We start from the raw sequence: 17,228 nt of genomic DNA, 5'->3' as shown, positions 1-17,228 counted from the left end.
TCCATTGAGATCACTGTCTCATTCAAGCCCATTTTTTCTGTGGATTGTTAAAATAAAGTTGTTTAATTCTAGTGTCAAGAAAAATGGATGTTGGTATTTTTTTTTTGGTGTCTCCCAAAACTGTATTAGTTTTAAAAAGGCATCTTATTTACTTTTCTTGTTTTCTCCCAGTGAATGTCCCTTCGACTGTAATGGAGGCCATGTCCAGACAAGACACCCTACAGCCATTTAATAAAAGTAACAAACAATCCCCTGCCACTCCACAGCGATCCATAGTATTTCCACAGACTCCGTGTAGCAGAAATTTTTCTCTCCTGGATAAGTCTGGGTCCATCGAGTCAGGATTTAACCAGATCAGTGTCAAAAACCAACGAGTTCTTGCAAGCCCAACTTCAACAAGCCAACTAAATTCTGAGTTCAGTGACTGGCATCTTTGGAAATGTGGGCAATGCTTTAAGACTTTCACCCAGCGGATCCTCTTACAGATGCATGTGTGTACGCAGAACCCTGACAGGTAAAGCCCAGGCTCTCTTTATTTCTGTGTCTACTGATAGCCAGATCCACTGCTTTCTTCTTTTATCAAGCTGTTATCATTTCCAAAACCAAACCATTATTAGGAGGAGTCTGTACGACATAATTCATCTGCAGCTGTGTGAAGCAAGCCGATAAAAACTATTGCTTGACTTCACTATTTGTAAAAACATTTGTTGCCTAAATGTGCAGATAAAAGGAAATAGCTAAGGATATAATCTTGTTTTCAGAATGGTTTGGTACATCTGATGAAGACAACAAAATAGAAGGAAAATTTATGAATATCATAGGTGGAAAAATGAGGTCAAGATAATTAAAAGTCTCTCTGTCTTCCAAAGATAATCTAACTTGCTGCTCAGTGGCTGTCACAGTCATTTCAGGGTTCATCTATAGTGTGCAATGTGTATGAACTTAATTAAGTACTAAGCGGTAATGAATTGGAATTTTTTGCTTAGTACTATTTTTCTTAGAGCATGCAAACCCATAAATCGTACAAAGCTGTCAAAAGGAAATACTTACTCCACTAGTGATGTGGAGGAAAACAGATGCCACTTATTCAATAAACTAATATCCACACAGAAGAAAAATGTTGACTAGATACCTCAGAGTCAAAGTTGGTTTGAAAGTTTGTCAATACAGAATTTTATGGCCGTGAGCTGAGGATGAAATTTAGCTGAACAAGTGAATTAAAATTTCAGGTACTCTGACTGGTGGCACAGTAAATATAATGGAACCATTATTTATGAATCAAAGCTGGTTTATCTGACAATTTTGATAGCTGGCAGGACAAAAGACAAAAATAAAATTAATTCAATAAGAAAGGCTGCCCAAGGCTGTCTCTTCTTCAGCTGTGAAGAAGGTAAGATCAGAACAGCTGAATCCCTGGAGAAGATTGTTCTAAAAGCAGCATTGAATTGTGAATTACATTTAGCCAAAACACTACCAAAAACCAGTAAACAGCAAGACTGTGCATATGTTTGTATGCATGTCTATGTCTCTTTGTGTACGTGGTTATATACGTGTATACATATGCTTGTGTGATTCTGTCGTGTGGAGATACTGAAGTATAAATCCAGTTTCCCAAGAAGAAATGTCAAACATGCTAAGGGCAAATCTTCATAGAATTTAAAGAATTGATAATATTGTGAATGCAAACAAGCCCTTTCAACATTTTCTGAATTTGGTGTTGGCCTTGGCAGAAACAACACCCTGCTAAGGAAGTTGTAGGACATGACAGCCAATTTAAATGCCACAATGTAGAGCATAGGTCCTGACAGATCTGCTCTACTAAGTTTCACGGACTTTTATGTTTCCAGTATTAAAGCATCCTAAGCATACTGTAAACCATAAAATGGTCTAGAAGAGGTGCATTGTGAAGCTTCCCCACATACTTTTTCAGTGACTCACCTAACAAGGTGAGTCACTCCTTTCCCTCACTTGAACCTCTGTCTTCCTTTATGAAGAACCAAGCTGCAGATAATGCAAGAAGAGTCTCCCCTAATGGGGCTTTTCTGCACTCTAAGGGATAGTTAGATATTTGTTCTGGCAGAGAGAGAAAATTAGAGTATTTTTACCCTACTGTTAGGTCTGTCATCTTGGAGGTGAGAGATTGGGTTTTTTATTTTTATTTATTTTGTCCTAGGTATATTGTGTCAAATATTGCCTGAAACACCAGCTATATTTTAAGTCTTCACCCTTAGAAGTGAACACCCTCATTAGTAGATTACTGATTCATGTTATCTTTCTGTTTTGTCTCTTCCACGCCTACCTAATTTGTCCGTGCAGAACAGCTTCAACAAGAAAGTGTAGAGCATTTTTAGCTCAGAATACCCTGCAGCCTAATAGGAAAATTGTCTAGATCAGAAGACAAGTTGGCTCCCCCAGGAACGAAGAGAGAAAAGGATTATTAGAGAAAGGACCCAGCAGATTTGGGGAGGATTGTGGTGGAGAGGATGTAAGTAAGGACTCTGAGTCATAGAGGTTGAGTCTCAGAAGCTTTCAGGAAGTTTCAAAAGATAATAGCTAACGCCTTTTTCTCAATACTGATACTGGCTAATTCAGCTTATTTCCTCTTTGGCTTGTTGCATTTTGTGAAACCTGTTCTTAAGAAACTTTATCTCTTGTGTTATATAGAGAACATGAAACCTAAATGGGCTTGTAATACACTCTTAGAATCAATATATCTGCTGCATAAATACTAGATACTGCAGTGCTTTTATCTATGACACCTGTGTTCCCTCTGTACTGAAAAATGGCTTACATCTTTATGTTTTCATTAAATAAGTTGTGCAGACTCCTTGTGGAAGCCAGTTTTGTAATGCCTTCTTTGTTCCCACGAGGTGTGCCACCAACATAACTGCTGTAAAAGCATTTCCCAATAGGTTTATTTAGAGCATTATGTGGATTATCAATCACGTGAATCTGTTTAAGCTCACTGCAATTAATTCAGTATGTGAAATTACTAGAATAACAGTTACTGCAGATCCTAACTGCCCCAGGATATGGGTTCTCATATCCCTGGTTAGAAGTCATTATATGTTGATCTTATAACAGAGGCAGCTTTTTGTCTTTTAGCAAGTACCAGTAGATCAGCTATTTAGTGATACAGTGGCTGGAAAAGAGTTGTCTACGGTTTCTTAAATGTACTACATTTCTCCAGATCAAAAATTCCTGAAGTGTTGTACAAAATTTCCAGGAGACAAGATACCTTCTTGCCAGCCTGAAGTCCTGGGTGCAACATTCTGTTTTGAATTTTCTCAACCATACCTGCAGCACCGCTCTGGCTGGTAAACAGCTTCCCATTTATTGTCAGCAATTTGTGAGCACACTAGCCACTGTTTCTTTGATGTGACTGAAGCAGCAGAGCCTGTCTTCTCTAGGAAACGACTTTAGACTATCTGTTCTTGCTTGGTATTTGTTTTTCAGCAGTGCCGATTACCTACAGCAAGAGATGCAGGGAAAACATTTTTGGATCTATAAAGGAATCCAGTTCATGGACTGAAATTGAGAAAAGCAGACTACTTGGTGCTAGAGAAATTTAAAAAAAAAGAAAAATTACTTGAATGCCACTTAGATTCAGAAAACATCTGAATGAGGGCAGATATAAAAAAGGCCAAATATGTTTGGTTCCATTAGGCAGTAAGAAAGAAATGGTCCAATTATCAGGCAGATGATTTAACAAACAATAATTAAATAATTATGACTAAAAAGTAGAATTATTAAAATAATCTACATTTGGAGATTGTTATATTTTTTATGGCTTGTCTTCGAACTTAATGTTAACTGAGTGTGGATGGGTATGGAATATGAAGGTTTAAATCCATCAAGATTTTGATTCTGAGACTTTCTGAGCCTTTGGGACTTTTTTAAGCTTTGCCTGGACTGAAGCAGTTAGACAAACTATTTCTTGAAGCAGAAGTCAGAAATCTATTTAATCTTCTTATTTAATTATTTATTTGTTTGTGTATTTATTTATTTGAAATTTGTCGTCGTCGTTGTTTCTTCCCCCACTGCAGAAATTCCGAACAATCCTATTTGAGGTGTCTCCAGAAAGGAGTAACTGAAAGCCTTTGATCACAGTGAATCACTTTTAGAGCAATATTTTCATTTTTTTTTTTTTTTAAAGAGCAACCACTTTTCTAGTAATGACACAGTCTCTTTTAATGACATCTTTCTTCTTTCTCACCATGATCACCAGATTCAGGATGTATTGGTGTGGAGGAAGCACAGATTGCTGCAGCTCCCGAGAGCTGTCTGTGACATATTTTCATATACAATATGTACATCTGTGATACGTATTCTCACTGACTGCCATGTATTTAAGCTGATAACTTGAGGGAAAATCCACTTTATAAATTCTGTCTGTACCTGATAGACTGTGGATGTTTTCTGGCCCTTGTCATTCTTGTTTACTCAAAAGATATTATTGTACCTGTGTTTTGCTGTAGCACCTCAATTTTAAATTGTGATTAAAAAAGAAAAAACAAAAAACCCAACCAAAACCAGGACTTTGAATTTCAAAGTTGCCAATGTAATAGATCTTTTACCCCAAGATCATGGCTCAGCCCATTTTGCGTTTGTCTTTTCCATTATAGGTTCTGTGTCTTTGTCCTTGATGTTCTCCCCAAGTCCACTAATTAAACATATCCCAGAACAGGCCTAAAAAAAAGTAAATGTTGTGACAAGAATTGTCTATTTCTGCTTATGGAGTGGCTATGCAATATTGCTCAATAAAAGTAAGCATCATGCTGAATTTAACGTTTATTCTTACATAATCTTTTCACAAAGGTTTGGAAACTACCTTTCCATAGGACAGCTGTGACCTACCTCCTCTGGCTGCAGCTCTGCTTTTAATGCTTTGTTGTACATAGGCCTGGCACTGAAGGCTGTTGCTGGGCCCATTTCAATGTGCCCTGCTTTCAGTTTTTGCACAGGCTGTGGTGTGACAACCTTCCCCCTGTCATGCTGTGAAACCGTGCTCTGGCTTCAGTGGAGCCCTGCGTCCCATGCTTTGAGACCATGACATGAATCAAATCGAGTCTTCTACTCCTTCTTAGTCCTCAAGATGGAGAAAAGCACTTTCAACTGCATGTTAGTCCCTCTTCTTTTAGCTTGTGCTTTTCTAGCTTTTTATAAGAGAAAGAAATTACAGCAATGTGCCATTTTGTCTCCCTGATCTGGCAGTGTTTCAATGATAGAGTTACTGGTATTCAGGAACTCAGCATTACAAGCAATTGCTCTTCTAAGTGTTGTGCTGGGATTCCATATGCCTCTGAAAACATCAACTTCACTTCTGAAGATGCCTCACTAGAAACCTGTTCCTCATAAAGGAAATAATTATAAGATTTTCCAGAATTCTAATAATTCAGACCAGGAATAATTTACAATGTAGAAAATAAGTTTATATTGGCTAGATGTACTTGCAAACCAGAAGTTGGAAAGTACATTGTTTTAACAGAGGAATAGTACAAGATAAATTTTTAAAGTCTGTGTCACTTTTGGTATGTGAAAATCCAAAAAGAATCAACCTAAATATCCAATTGTCTGTCAGCAGCAATTCTGGATGCAAAAATACGGATTTTTCTGTTGTTATCCCTTAACATGTCCAAAGCATGAGTTTTGGTGAGGTTCAACAAGCCTCATAGGAGAGCATGGGTTTTGTACTGGTCCTGTACATTGTGTACTTTCACCCAGAAAAAAATCAGTTACGAAAGTGAGAATATTCTAAGATGGGAAAAGACATCACCAAACAACAAAATCATCCAAGAGATTATCTAAATTAGGGAGCAAAATGTATTCTCAACTGGTTTCATTTTAAGAATGTAACTTGAAAAACTTGGAAAAGCTCACAATCTAGATAACTGCAAAACCTGAGAACCATTACATTACAGTTACTCCTTTCTGAATTTCCCTTTAAATGATCTGTGTTTCTATAGTGGGCCATAATACAGTTAGGGGCTGTAAGACTAGTGTCTCTAGAAAAAGCTGGTGGACTCTAAGTGTTAAGTAAACCTAGACAGCTGATTAATTGTGTATGGGGTTAATGATGACAGTGTAATTTTTCTAACAGGAGAATTTGCTTCTAGGTAAGTAGATTTCCTTTCTTTAAGCTCAGACAGGAAGACAGAGAACTAGAAAAATACGTAGCTTGGTGTTTTATGAAAAACATTAGAACTGCTTCTGATGGCTGTCAGCACATCATTCTCCTCTGCACATTGCTATATATCAGTTTGGCTGTTCTTAAATGTAACTGAAAAATCCTATATGAGAAGGTTTTGATCATCTGGAAGAGCCTGCAAGATGCTTTGTATAAAATTCAATGATGGACACATTCAGAACTGTGTTTATGACAACTCAAGAACAAATTTTTATAAAACAAAATATTACTTCATGTAGTCAGTATGTACTTTGAGAGCTTGGTACACCTGTTTCATCAAACGGATTACTTTTATGCTTGCTAATCTGCCTATACCTCTGCAAAGGAATATTTTAGTTATGTAGGCTTTCACATATGAAGTGTTCATTTTGATCATTACTTTTCTGGAGCATCAACACACATCTGGACTGTGACACAACTATGCTTATATTCACATACATACCTTGAAGCTCAAGAAGGTACAATATGATCTCAGTTATTCCAGTGGAAATGAGTTTTTCTGGTCTGGGATTGCATTCAGCCTAGTAGCATATCTTTAAAATACAGCCTACGAAGACCATCATTTTTGTCATTATGTCCCTATTCCTTCTGTCTGCAAACCTCTACTGTAAAGAGGTCACCATCTTAATTTGTTGTTCTAGTGCAGACCAAATTGATGGCAGAAGACATGACTGCTACATCAAAGACAGGCCTGCTTTGCCCATGTCAATGTACTCACTGAACCGAGCATTGCTCATGTTCAGTCCTGCTGCAACACTTTAATTTTTTTTAAAAACAACATATTGATTTCATTTTCTGCCAAGAAAAATTTCAGAGAACAGTAAAATTGTTACCAGAGAACAAAATGATAACTTTATACTTATTGAATGACTCATTTTGCTCTTGTAAAAAATAGAAATATCTAAAACTTGTCAAAAATTGGCATATTTGAATCTGCAACTGCACAAATTAAATGCAGCATTTTAAAATAGTCACAGTATTTAAATGCATTTATAGTCTTCCTTTTTAAAATGAGCTTTGTTTAATATGCCATATATTTAGATTGAAAAAATTACTTATTCTGCACATTTTAGTATTAATCAGAATTGCCTGTGTATCAACTGGAGAAATGCAACCCCTGCAAAGATGAGGGTAACTCCTTTAATAGTTTTTCTCCTGAGATATGGATGAATGGAAAAAATACAGTCAAAGTCACCTAACAATAGATGACTTTTTACGCGTCTCTTTTCCTTGAGCATCAGCCAGTGAAATGTGTTCTGAGTGCATGTAGTAATACCCTTTGTAAATAAGAAATTAGTTTTGAGCCAATGTAGGGGGTAAAAACATTTTACTTGGCATTATAATGTTCAGTTGTAACTGGTTTGGAATTTTGACTATTTACAGACAAGTTACGGTGTGACTTTTCCCTGTATGAAATTAATCACGTTGACTTAAAAAAATAAAAGATTAATTGGTTTTATGTAGTGTTGTATCATTTATTGTGGTAGCTGTTAAAAATAGATAACCAGAGGCTAATAGATGTTAATGGTCCCTTTCACTATTAAAAAAATCAATGTTTCTTGGATACAGAATATCTTAATGTGTTATTTTTTGCTTAAAAGTGTTTGATTTGAAAATATCCAAACAAACAAATCTGCATTCACAAATCATTTTTGTTTTAGCAGCTCTTGAATTTTCATGTCAAGTCCGATAAATATTTTGTGTGCAAATTAACTGTGCACTTCAAGTAAGGAGAAGACTGGGCATGCTACTACTTGTCTTCCAATAAGAGAAACGTATTCAGTATTTATTTTTCTGTTAAAATATTATTTTGTATATCTCATGTACTTTTTTAAGTACATCTAGGTTAAGTAACCTTTCCACAGCTTTTATATATTTCTTTCAAACTTGTTGGAGAGCAGTTAGATTTTCAAATGTAAGTAATTAAAATTGTAAGCTATTGAGTTATTGACCAATACTGAGCTATTAATCAAGCTAAAAAATTCTACAATCAGGGTTCAGTGCTCTGAAGCACGGTAAAATAATAGTATTTGTGTTCAGTGATGCAAGTAGCCACAATTAAGCAGTTCACTTGACAAATGAGATAGTTCACTTTATTTTGCACTTAATTGAATTGTACATGCTTGGTCACCATTGCCTCCTTCCTTTTGGTTTTGGTTTCTAGCCATTTAAACACACACACTTATTAAAGAGAAAGCAATTAAGCTGAAGTTGGCCATTTGCTCTAGAAATGAGAGCTCTGACTTAAAATGTTGTACAGGGTAGAAATCATTAATATTGCTCTAGAAAAAAGCCTTAATTTTCCTAACAAAAAATCTGATGAGATTGTTGGACTTTGTTGCTAACTTAATTGAAATATTAAAAGGAAAAAGAACCATGTAGGATGTTGATATCAAATCACTTTTACCAAACAGAAATATATAGACATTCTTACCTCACGTTTTATTTTAGTTAGCAATGGTATTTGCATTTCGGCAGTTCTGGCTCAGGTTGCTGTCCCTTATCCTTTCTTTTCTGTGTTTGCAGTCTGTTTGTTATGATTCTGAATTTGTAACATATCAGTGAGTTTTGTTTGTTTGTTATGTTTGTTTTTAACAAATTGTGGTATTGAAAACCTAAGTTCTGGGTTTCGTTTCAAGATCATAAAAAAAAGTGTTTTCAGTCTGGATGGGAGAAATGTGTTAATTAGATGCAAATGTTTTCAATAGCAGTAAGAAAATGGAAAGGTAATTGTAACATGGTGATTATTTATTCCAATGTCTCTCATTGAAAAAGGTGATCTCAGAAAACCTAGATTCCTCCAGAGCAATATGAAGAATTTAATTGCAAATAGGCACAGAATCCACCTAGGATATAGGTTTAACAATCAGATGTGCATTTGTGGGTAAGACTGTAGCTGGCATCAACAGAGGATTTCATGAGTGTCTTAGTTCAAATGTGTGAGGAGATTTTTGTGATGAAGGAGTACCATGTTGAGTTTGGGAGAAATAAGGCAGGCAAATGATGTGTAATGCCGGCTCATAGCTTGATGAATTATGTTTAGTGGGGCAGGATTCCCACAGACTCTTAGTCAATTCCTGCCCAAACATTTCGCATTTGCTAAAAAGATCATGAAACTTTGGGTATGTGTGTCCCAAGAAAGCTCCAGAAAAGTGCACCTGCAGTTGTCTTTGCAAATTGTTGGGAAGACCAGATGTTCCTGCCTGCATCATTTCCTGATCATAGTCAGTCAATAGAAAGCACTCATGGCACGGTGTTTCTTTTTTCCACTGCAGGCCCTACCAGTGTGGTCACTGCTCCCAGTCTTTCTCCCAACCTTCAGAGCTGAGGAACCATGTAGTTACGCACTCCAGTGACAGGCCTTTCAAGTGTGGCTACTGTGGTCGTGCTTTTGCTGGTGCCACAACACTCAACAATCACATCCGGACACACACGGGGGAAAAGCCCTTCAAGTAAGTACTTAAAGCCAACAGCCTTTGCCAGCTGAGATTAGAGAGGGAAATGCATTGCTGCTGTTCACTAGCATCTCTTTCCATACCAGCACAGAGCAGAGGTTCCCTTGAAAGCCAAGGTCAGACCACCAGATATAACCACCCTTAGTGGTGTGGCTAAAATTAGAATAAAGCCAGGCTTGGGCCTGGGTGCGTTGCTAGCCTTGAACAGTTTTCTGTCCTCTGATGAGAATTTGATTTTTTAATGAAATGACGAGCTGCTGCCAGAGAACCATAGCTGAAAATACACTCAAGGCTGGGACAGGCTATGATAGAAGAACATTAGTATGATTCTTTGATGTCTATATGATGAGGTAGAAGCAACTTCACATTTAAGGTAATTTGGATCTGGTCAAATATGGGGGAGAAATATCCATCTTTTCTTTAGTCTCAGAATCGCTGCATAGAAAATGCAGCTCTGGCTTGTGACATAAGCGTGGTAAGATCATAGTAGTAAATTGGTAGTGTTCAGCTGTCTAAGATACAAGAAAAAAAATAAAGTCACCTGGTCAAGATGGTTTTTAATTAAACAGACTCTGCTTATTTCTGCAGTTTCTGTTTACCAAAATTAAAGCCAAGCACACAACTGCATCTCAGAAATAATTTTCCCTCTATGCTCACCTCCAGCTGCAGAACAGCTGGCCCAGGTAGATTCTACCTTCTGTTATGCAAGATTCTGCTTATCTAACAGAAGGTGTTCTTCAATACAAAATACACGTTTTCCATATTTATGCCCATGCCTTTGCTGAACTGACAGGCACAAATTTTATGGATATTTTACCTGGAGCAATTCTGCTCTGGAACAAGAATTATGTATTGGTATCAATTTGTAATGTATTGATGTCACTTAATTTGGAAGCTACCTGATGTTCCTGCGAGGAATGAGAATAAGTGTAGAGGAAGGTGTGAGTGTCTCTCCCAGTTCTCCAAGGTCTGCCTGTCCTCTATCTACTTTTCTATGTTTGTCTTCTTTTCTACTTTTGCTGTCCTGTGTTCTCAGTCTGGTTAATATAAGAGAGCTCAGTCATAGAGCCTGTCAGAACCCCTCATAACAAGCTCGGTACAGATACCAGTAGAGATGTTTTGCCTCCATATATGGCTGGAAGGAAGCATGGCTTCTGTACATGCCTCTGCTGGGGGCAGAGGGACAGAGCTAGGAACCAAATACTGGATATCCAGGACAGAAGAACTTGCATACCAGAAGTCATATCTAGGATAGCTTTCAGGCGGCAAAACATGGAAACTCAGAGCATCTAAACATTGGCTCCTCTAGAGCCAGTTTGTTGAATGCTCAAAGCCCATGGAAAATGAGCTAAAAATAGTGTGAGCAATCAGATTGATTTTATCTAGTTGCTGTGTAAATAGATTTTAGTAATTAATGGAAGAGGTTTCCAGGTCAAAATGGAAAATAGATTTCTTTTAATGTTAAGGTGTTACTTATGTGTAACCTTGTTGATTCCACTTAATTTTTTTCCATAACATCCTGGTTTTGTCATGTTTCCAATAGATCTGCTATTTTGCCCCATTTAGGGTCATTATTTTTCCCCTTTGGTTTGGTATTTTTTTCCCCCTTTTCCAAAATGGTCTTGACTACCACACAATTTCATTTGTGAAAGGGCTTAATGTATGTATGCAATTAACCAGTGGTCTGGAATTTGTTTGTTTGCCTTGCCCTGCTTATGCTGAAGTATTTAAGTATTCTGGGATATATCTGGCCATTCTTGAAGCTGCAGGGCAGAGCAACAAAAAATGTGGATGATACGTGCTCTTGCTTTATCATGCATGACATAATTTCATTCTTGCGAGATTTTTATGCAGTTTATTCATTAAACTTCAGAAACAGTAAAGTACCCGTTTCTCTCTGGAAGACCTGTTGAAGTATTTGCAGTAAGCTGACTAGTAATTTCACATGAAAATTACTAGTAATTTTCGCATGAAAACTACTAATTTTTTAACCCTAAAACTGGAGTTACAGATCTTCCAACCCCTGCTAGTCAGGTAAGGGTACATATAGACCCTGATCCTGCATGCTATTCAAAAGGGCAGATTTGCCTCCCCTGCAGTGCTGCTTGCATTTGAGAGAGGAGGTGCAGAAAAGCTGTCCAGAAATTGGTCCACCTGCTCTGCTGGAGGAAAAAGAGATAGCAGCAGCTCATCTCGGTGTCTCATCTGGTATTAAGTAAGCCTAGGGGGGAAAAGAATTAACAAATTCTAGGAAATAAGAACTGTAAATGGGACAAACAAGATTTCTGTCTCTTGCTCATGCAATTTAGTTTTAAAATGTTTGTTTAAAAAGGGATTTTGAGTGTAAAAAAAAAGTCCTGTGGGATAAAGATTCTTAAAAAAGTCTCTATTTATGGTAATGTACTTACTTCTGGTGAATAATATTTTTACTATTAGCAAGAACAACCATGCATGGGTAGTGCTAAATTATTTTTCAATAAGCTAGGTTATTTTAAAAAGAACAGACATAGTTTTAAAGGTATAACCAATTTCATAGGTTAAAATGGGCAGTTAGCTGAGTGGTTAACTCACATCTACTGTGAATGTAATGTCACCATTTATAATGCAGCAAGACAGTTCGGCTTGTAAGTGGCATTCGGACAAACTACAGTGTGCATGGATTAAGCAGGCAATGTCAAACACTAAGTGTATATTTTGATGCATACTGTTTTTGGAAGCTGCTTTAAAAAATGGCAAACATAGGGTGACTGTATTTTAAAAAACTGATTTTAGAGGTCTAAAAAGACCTCTGAAATAGGTCTGGTTGGTTAAAAAAGATTTTTCTGTGAGAAGGCGCTTTCTTTGTAGGTCGTAGGCAACTTTGAAGGTATTGAGGAAGACTTCTTCTATTTGCTTTTCATTATAGATAACAATGCTAAGTGAGGTTATCTGTAGTCAGAGCTTTAGCTGCATTGCCTGGACTTCAGGTCCAGTTAGAAGGGGTTTCTTTTCATGTCATCACAAGCTATCAAGTCAGCCTCACCACAGTAAAGTTTTTGTGTATTCTTATCTTACTGAAGTCTCCACTATGGCTGCTAGTCTGGAAGCAAAGCTCTGAAGAAAATTAAAAGGTAGGAGAGACGAAAATTATTGGCTGTCTCAGTTTTCTTAAATTCTTCCCTCCAAATACTTTCCATTTCAGCAAGATTAAAGAATAGTTGAGAGACTTGTCTGCAGAACCAGGTTTATGCAAACATCTAATATTTGTGAGTCAACCCAAAAGAATTAGAGGAAAGATTCCTTCAGGTTGGGATAACCCAGGTGTTTTTCATTATTTCTTACTGAAATGAAAACTGGGGAACATTCATTTCAGGTTGACAATAGATGTTGTACCTGCAGTGACATCTACATCTCAGCTTTGTCCTTTTTTTCTTTGCTTGTTTGTTTCTTTTGTTTATGTCAGTTTGTTTGGTTGTTGGTTGTTTTGTTTTTTAAACCTTTCAAATGAGTTAAAAATTTCGCATTAAATGTATTCTTGGGTGAAATGTTAAAATGCTTATTTTGAAAATATCAAATGAAGACATTTTTCCCTAAAATAGACTCTCAGCATTTTCTTCACCCAAAGCCTTTCACAGAGTGTGACATAAACTTTGTAATTAAACCAATCCTGTCATATAATCCTCCATGTCAATGTTTTGAAAGCACTGTGAAGCAAACGAGCAGACCAGTGACAATGAGGGTTATCTAACCAAAATCAGAGAACCCAGTACCTTACAAATAGCCAAAACCCATTGATTTTCATGTTGTTTACTACCCTCACCCAAGCAAACCACATGGGGAAATCTCGTGGCAGAATGAAGTTTTGTGTTTGATGAGGTTCAATGTTGTAGCACAACATTGCTGTTTAGAATTAAAATGAAGGCACAAACACATTGTAAAAAAAAAAAAGATAACATGTATCCAGTTTTCACTAATGGCATCTAATTGTGTGAGGACTTTTAAATTGCTTCTTTGGATCTCCATTTTGCCAGGGGCTGTTTATATTACTCCCAAATGTCCTCAGATGGCCTAAGTGCAAATTAAGTGGTCTCTCAGCTAATAGGTATCATTACTGCCAATACTTGTACCTACACTTGAAGCTTTACCAAAAATTTAATATATGTCTAACAGCCAAGCTTGGGCTCAGTCTCATGGTTACTTTGTGAGTGGTCACATGAGAGGTGGACTCTTTTTCCTCTCTGACTGTTTTGGCTACTGTTCAACTGTCCAACACAACATTAAACATGTGTGGCTGGAGTGCAGAAACATGCACACAAGAACATGCACACACATGATCACCAGTCTTGTAGACACAGGTCATTCCAGTGGTTATTTGCTATGACAAGCTGGGAAAGGATGCTTGATAGAGGGAATGAGTATATCATAATTCAAAAGGAAAGATATTCCTGCTTTTCCTACCATTCCCACCTACTGTGAAATAGTTGTGCTGACTGCTGTTACACAATCATCCTCACCTTTCCTATCAGTTTGTATCTAGCAACAGGTTTTCTGGACTGCATTGAAAAGAAAAGTGAGGGGCTTAATACATGTCCCTGTGTGTAAGCCAGGCACTTATATATCCAAAACAATTAGTCCTGAAAATAGAATCCACACACTTTGCAGGCTCCTAGAAAATATTGGGCATCTTAGGTACTATCCGAAGGTTACCTGGGTGCATGAGAAAGCCAGGGGAATTAGGTGCCTTGCCAAAGGCTTCATTCCAGGGGCTGTATAGTGCAGATAGCATAGCCTTACCAGCAGCAATACTTGGCACTCACATCTTTCCCATCCAAAGGGTAGATGCTTGTAACGAGAGATTTATTCTTTCCTGGTCTCTCTTTAGCATCCTTCTTTTCTGTGTCTGTATGAATGTTTCCCAGAACAGCGTGTAGCTGGGAAGTTAGAGCACTCTGATGGCAGAAGAAACTTGTGGATAAAGGTCAGGAACTCACATTTGAAAGAAATACAGCAAGCCTTACTCTGTGCTTTCAAGAGCAATGCAAGGGGCTGAGTTAACGTACTGCTCAGCTCTAGCCTCCCAGACAAGCTCCAGAAAGGGTAAGGAGGCCTGCCACAGCTTCATGGCCAGTGTTTTTAATGAGTAGCTCTACCTTTTGATCACCTTATAGTCTTACTTTGATTCACGTATGGCCCCGTGGCATCCTGGTATAGTATATTTCATTTATTTAGCTGGACATTTAGAAATCAGGTGTTGGCACACCTGATTTTTTGAGTTATTTTGCAACTTTACCACTTACAGCCTGGTTAGGCAAGGATCCAAGCTTCCTGTTATTCAGCAAGCAAAGCACTTGTCTTTGTAGACATCAAAATAACAAAACTATCAAGTTCAAGTAGATTGCAATATTTCATACAGACTAAGTTAACCCCCCAGCCTTAAAATTGATTCTAATGCCTCTGTGATAGATACATAGATATGTATATAAAAATAATACAATAATTTGTAAGTTTGTCAGGCAATGAAAGGTAGTATATTTTGACACACTAATCCAGTAACTAATCAGTTTTCTAATAAACAATCAGCAGTACACTAATGTGTCATCAGCACTTCAGGAGCTCTGGAGAGTGGATGATCTGCACATAGATGCTAATGAATACCCCAAAAATCATTAAGCAATCAATACTTCTGAGTTATTTTCATTCAGCTGATAGGTCTGATACATTAAAGCTGACATTTTACATTTGTCAAGATCACAGTGCAGTTTTTAACAGTGGAACAGGCTGCTAAAAATACTCCATGAAAGACAATCAAAGAAGCACAACTTAAAAGTGTTGACATTTTAGATTGGTACGGTAGCTTGGACGAATGATTCTGTAATGCCTGTGCTAAATGTTCCTGAAGCAGAACTTTCTTACTAAAAATTACTAATGTGAAGAACATTCTAGAATTATGCATATTTGTAAATATCTTTTTTTTTTTTTTTTTATTTTTGTAAGCAGATAGATCGGTGACAATTCACTTTTTATCATCCGCATCACTGAAGAGAGAAAGATGAATATGAGTTAGCTGAGCCCTTTGTTTTCCTCATTTCTCCTTTAAAGGTGAAGAATTCATCGTAGTGATGCTTTTATAATAATCTTCTTTGAAGATAAAACATCACACCGCACCATTAAATCAAAGGTAGCTTTTGGAGCCAGTGCCATACAAGAAGAATCTGCTGCATCCATATTTGCAACTCATCAAACACCCCTACCTAGTGTTCAGAATGCAAATTAAGAGGGCAGTATTTGGGAGATTAAATACAATAGATTCTCTTTCAGAGCAGGGATAGGGGATTCATCCCAAGCTAGAAATAACCCACATCCTATCTCCTCCAAAATTCAATGGCTTTGTTCATTTTTTCACAGATTATTTTTGTTGCAGATTATAGTTCTTTAAAGAAAGGACAGGATAAAAAGAGAGACAACATAAAAGACAGTGAAGCAAACGCTGGTGACTCTTATGAGTTCTTGCTCAACACACAGATTTCTCAAATAGCATGGATGTTTTCAGATAATTAAGTAACCACTAACTGCCTATTTAAAATGAACCCCATTGCATAATCAGATCAGATAAACAAAGAGTTTTCTCTTGTTCTAGCACTGAACAATTATTGCTTTGTGATTTCTCTTCCTCCAATAGGCAATTGTAGATTTTAAATTAGCAGAAGGTGAAATTCTATTTGTCATCAATTTCTCCTAGGGGTTACAGAGCAGAAAACTGCACACAAGCTGCTTCTTTGATGGCTCACTCCTAAAAATCTCTTTTTGTTCTTTATCTATTTGAGCTGCCAGTGATCAGAGCTACAGCAGGACAGGCCTCTCTGGAGAAATCACCTTACCCCTGTCTATTGACAGATTCCTCTGTTCTGAATCAGACAGGCCTTGTCCCATCATAGGCATCAAGGCCTTGGAAGTAGCCACCAATTAAACCTCTTGAGCCAGTAAAATCCGAAGCCACTTTTGAGTGTCTCTTCTGATTAGGCAGGATGAGACAAAGCCCATCACCCCCCCCCCCCCCCAGAGCAGCTCCCTGGTCTCAATTTTCTCTCTTGCCTTCACCAGGTGCGAGAGGTGTGAGAGGAGCTTCACACAAGCCACCCAGCTGAGTCGACACCAGAGGATGCCCAATGAGTGCAAGCCAATAACAGACAGCACAGAATCGATTGAAGTGGATTAACTGATTGACTGGTTGGAATTAAACTGCAAGGAAAGTCATGATTAAATGTCACGGACACTTAAGCAAAACCAAAGATTTCCTCTGAGCAACTTTCAATCAGTCCCAGAAAACCAAAAGCAGTAATAAAATAAGTAAGATGTTAAGAGATATTGATCCTGGCATGGAAGTGACACCAGGAAAGAGATTATTTATTTATGACTAGGGATAAGTCTTATTTCAATTGACAAGTTACTTGGGACTGTTAACATTTCAAGTCCCACCATGTATTGCTTTAATTCTAGAAGCCTTTATAATTGTTATTTAATGCCAAAGTGAGGAATCTCAAGGGTTCTTCTGCCTGTAGTTATGACTGAGAATGCACATGGACTTGTTTATTGTTGCACCTTTTTTT

General features: G+C 37.4%; 1 protein-coding gene across 1 annotated transcript in view; it reads left to right on the top strand.

Annotated features, from left to right (window-relative positions):
• Positions 1–16,837, top strand: part of PRDM6 (PR/SET domain 6) — a 71,835-nt gene extending 54,998 nt beyond the window's left edge. The window contains exons 5-7 of the mRNA XM_030512749.1: positions 172–514; positions 9,463–9,639; positions 16,723–16,837. Of these exons, the coding sequence (XP_030368609.1) occupies positions 172–514; positions 9,463–9,639; positions 16,723–16,837 (635 nt within the window). The remainder of the gene's footprint in view (positions 1–171; positions 515–9,462; positions 9,640–16,722) is intronic.
• The last annotated feature ends 391 nt before the right edge of the window (positions 16,838–17,228 follow it).

Source organism: Strigops habroptila, chromosome Z (genome assembly GCF_004027225.2).
Source record: "Strigops habroptila isolate Jane chromosome Z, bStrHab1.2.pri, whole genome shotgun sequence".
NCBI classification, from domain to species: Eukaryota; Metazoa; Chordata; class Aves; order Psittaciformes; family Psittacidae; genus Strigops; species Strigops habroptila.
The sequence above is the reverse complement of the archived record's forward strand: the minus strand, read 5'-3'. Positions and strand labels throughout refer to the sequence as shown.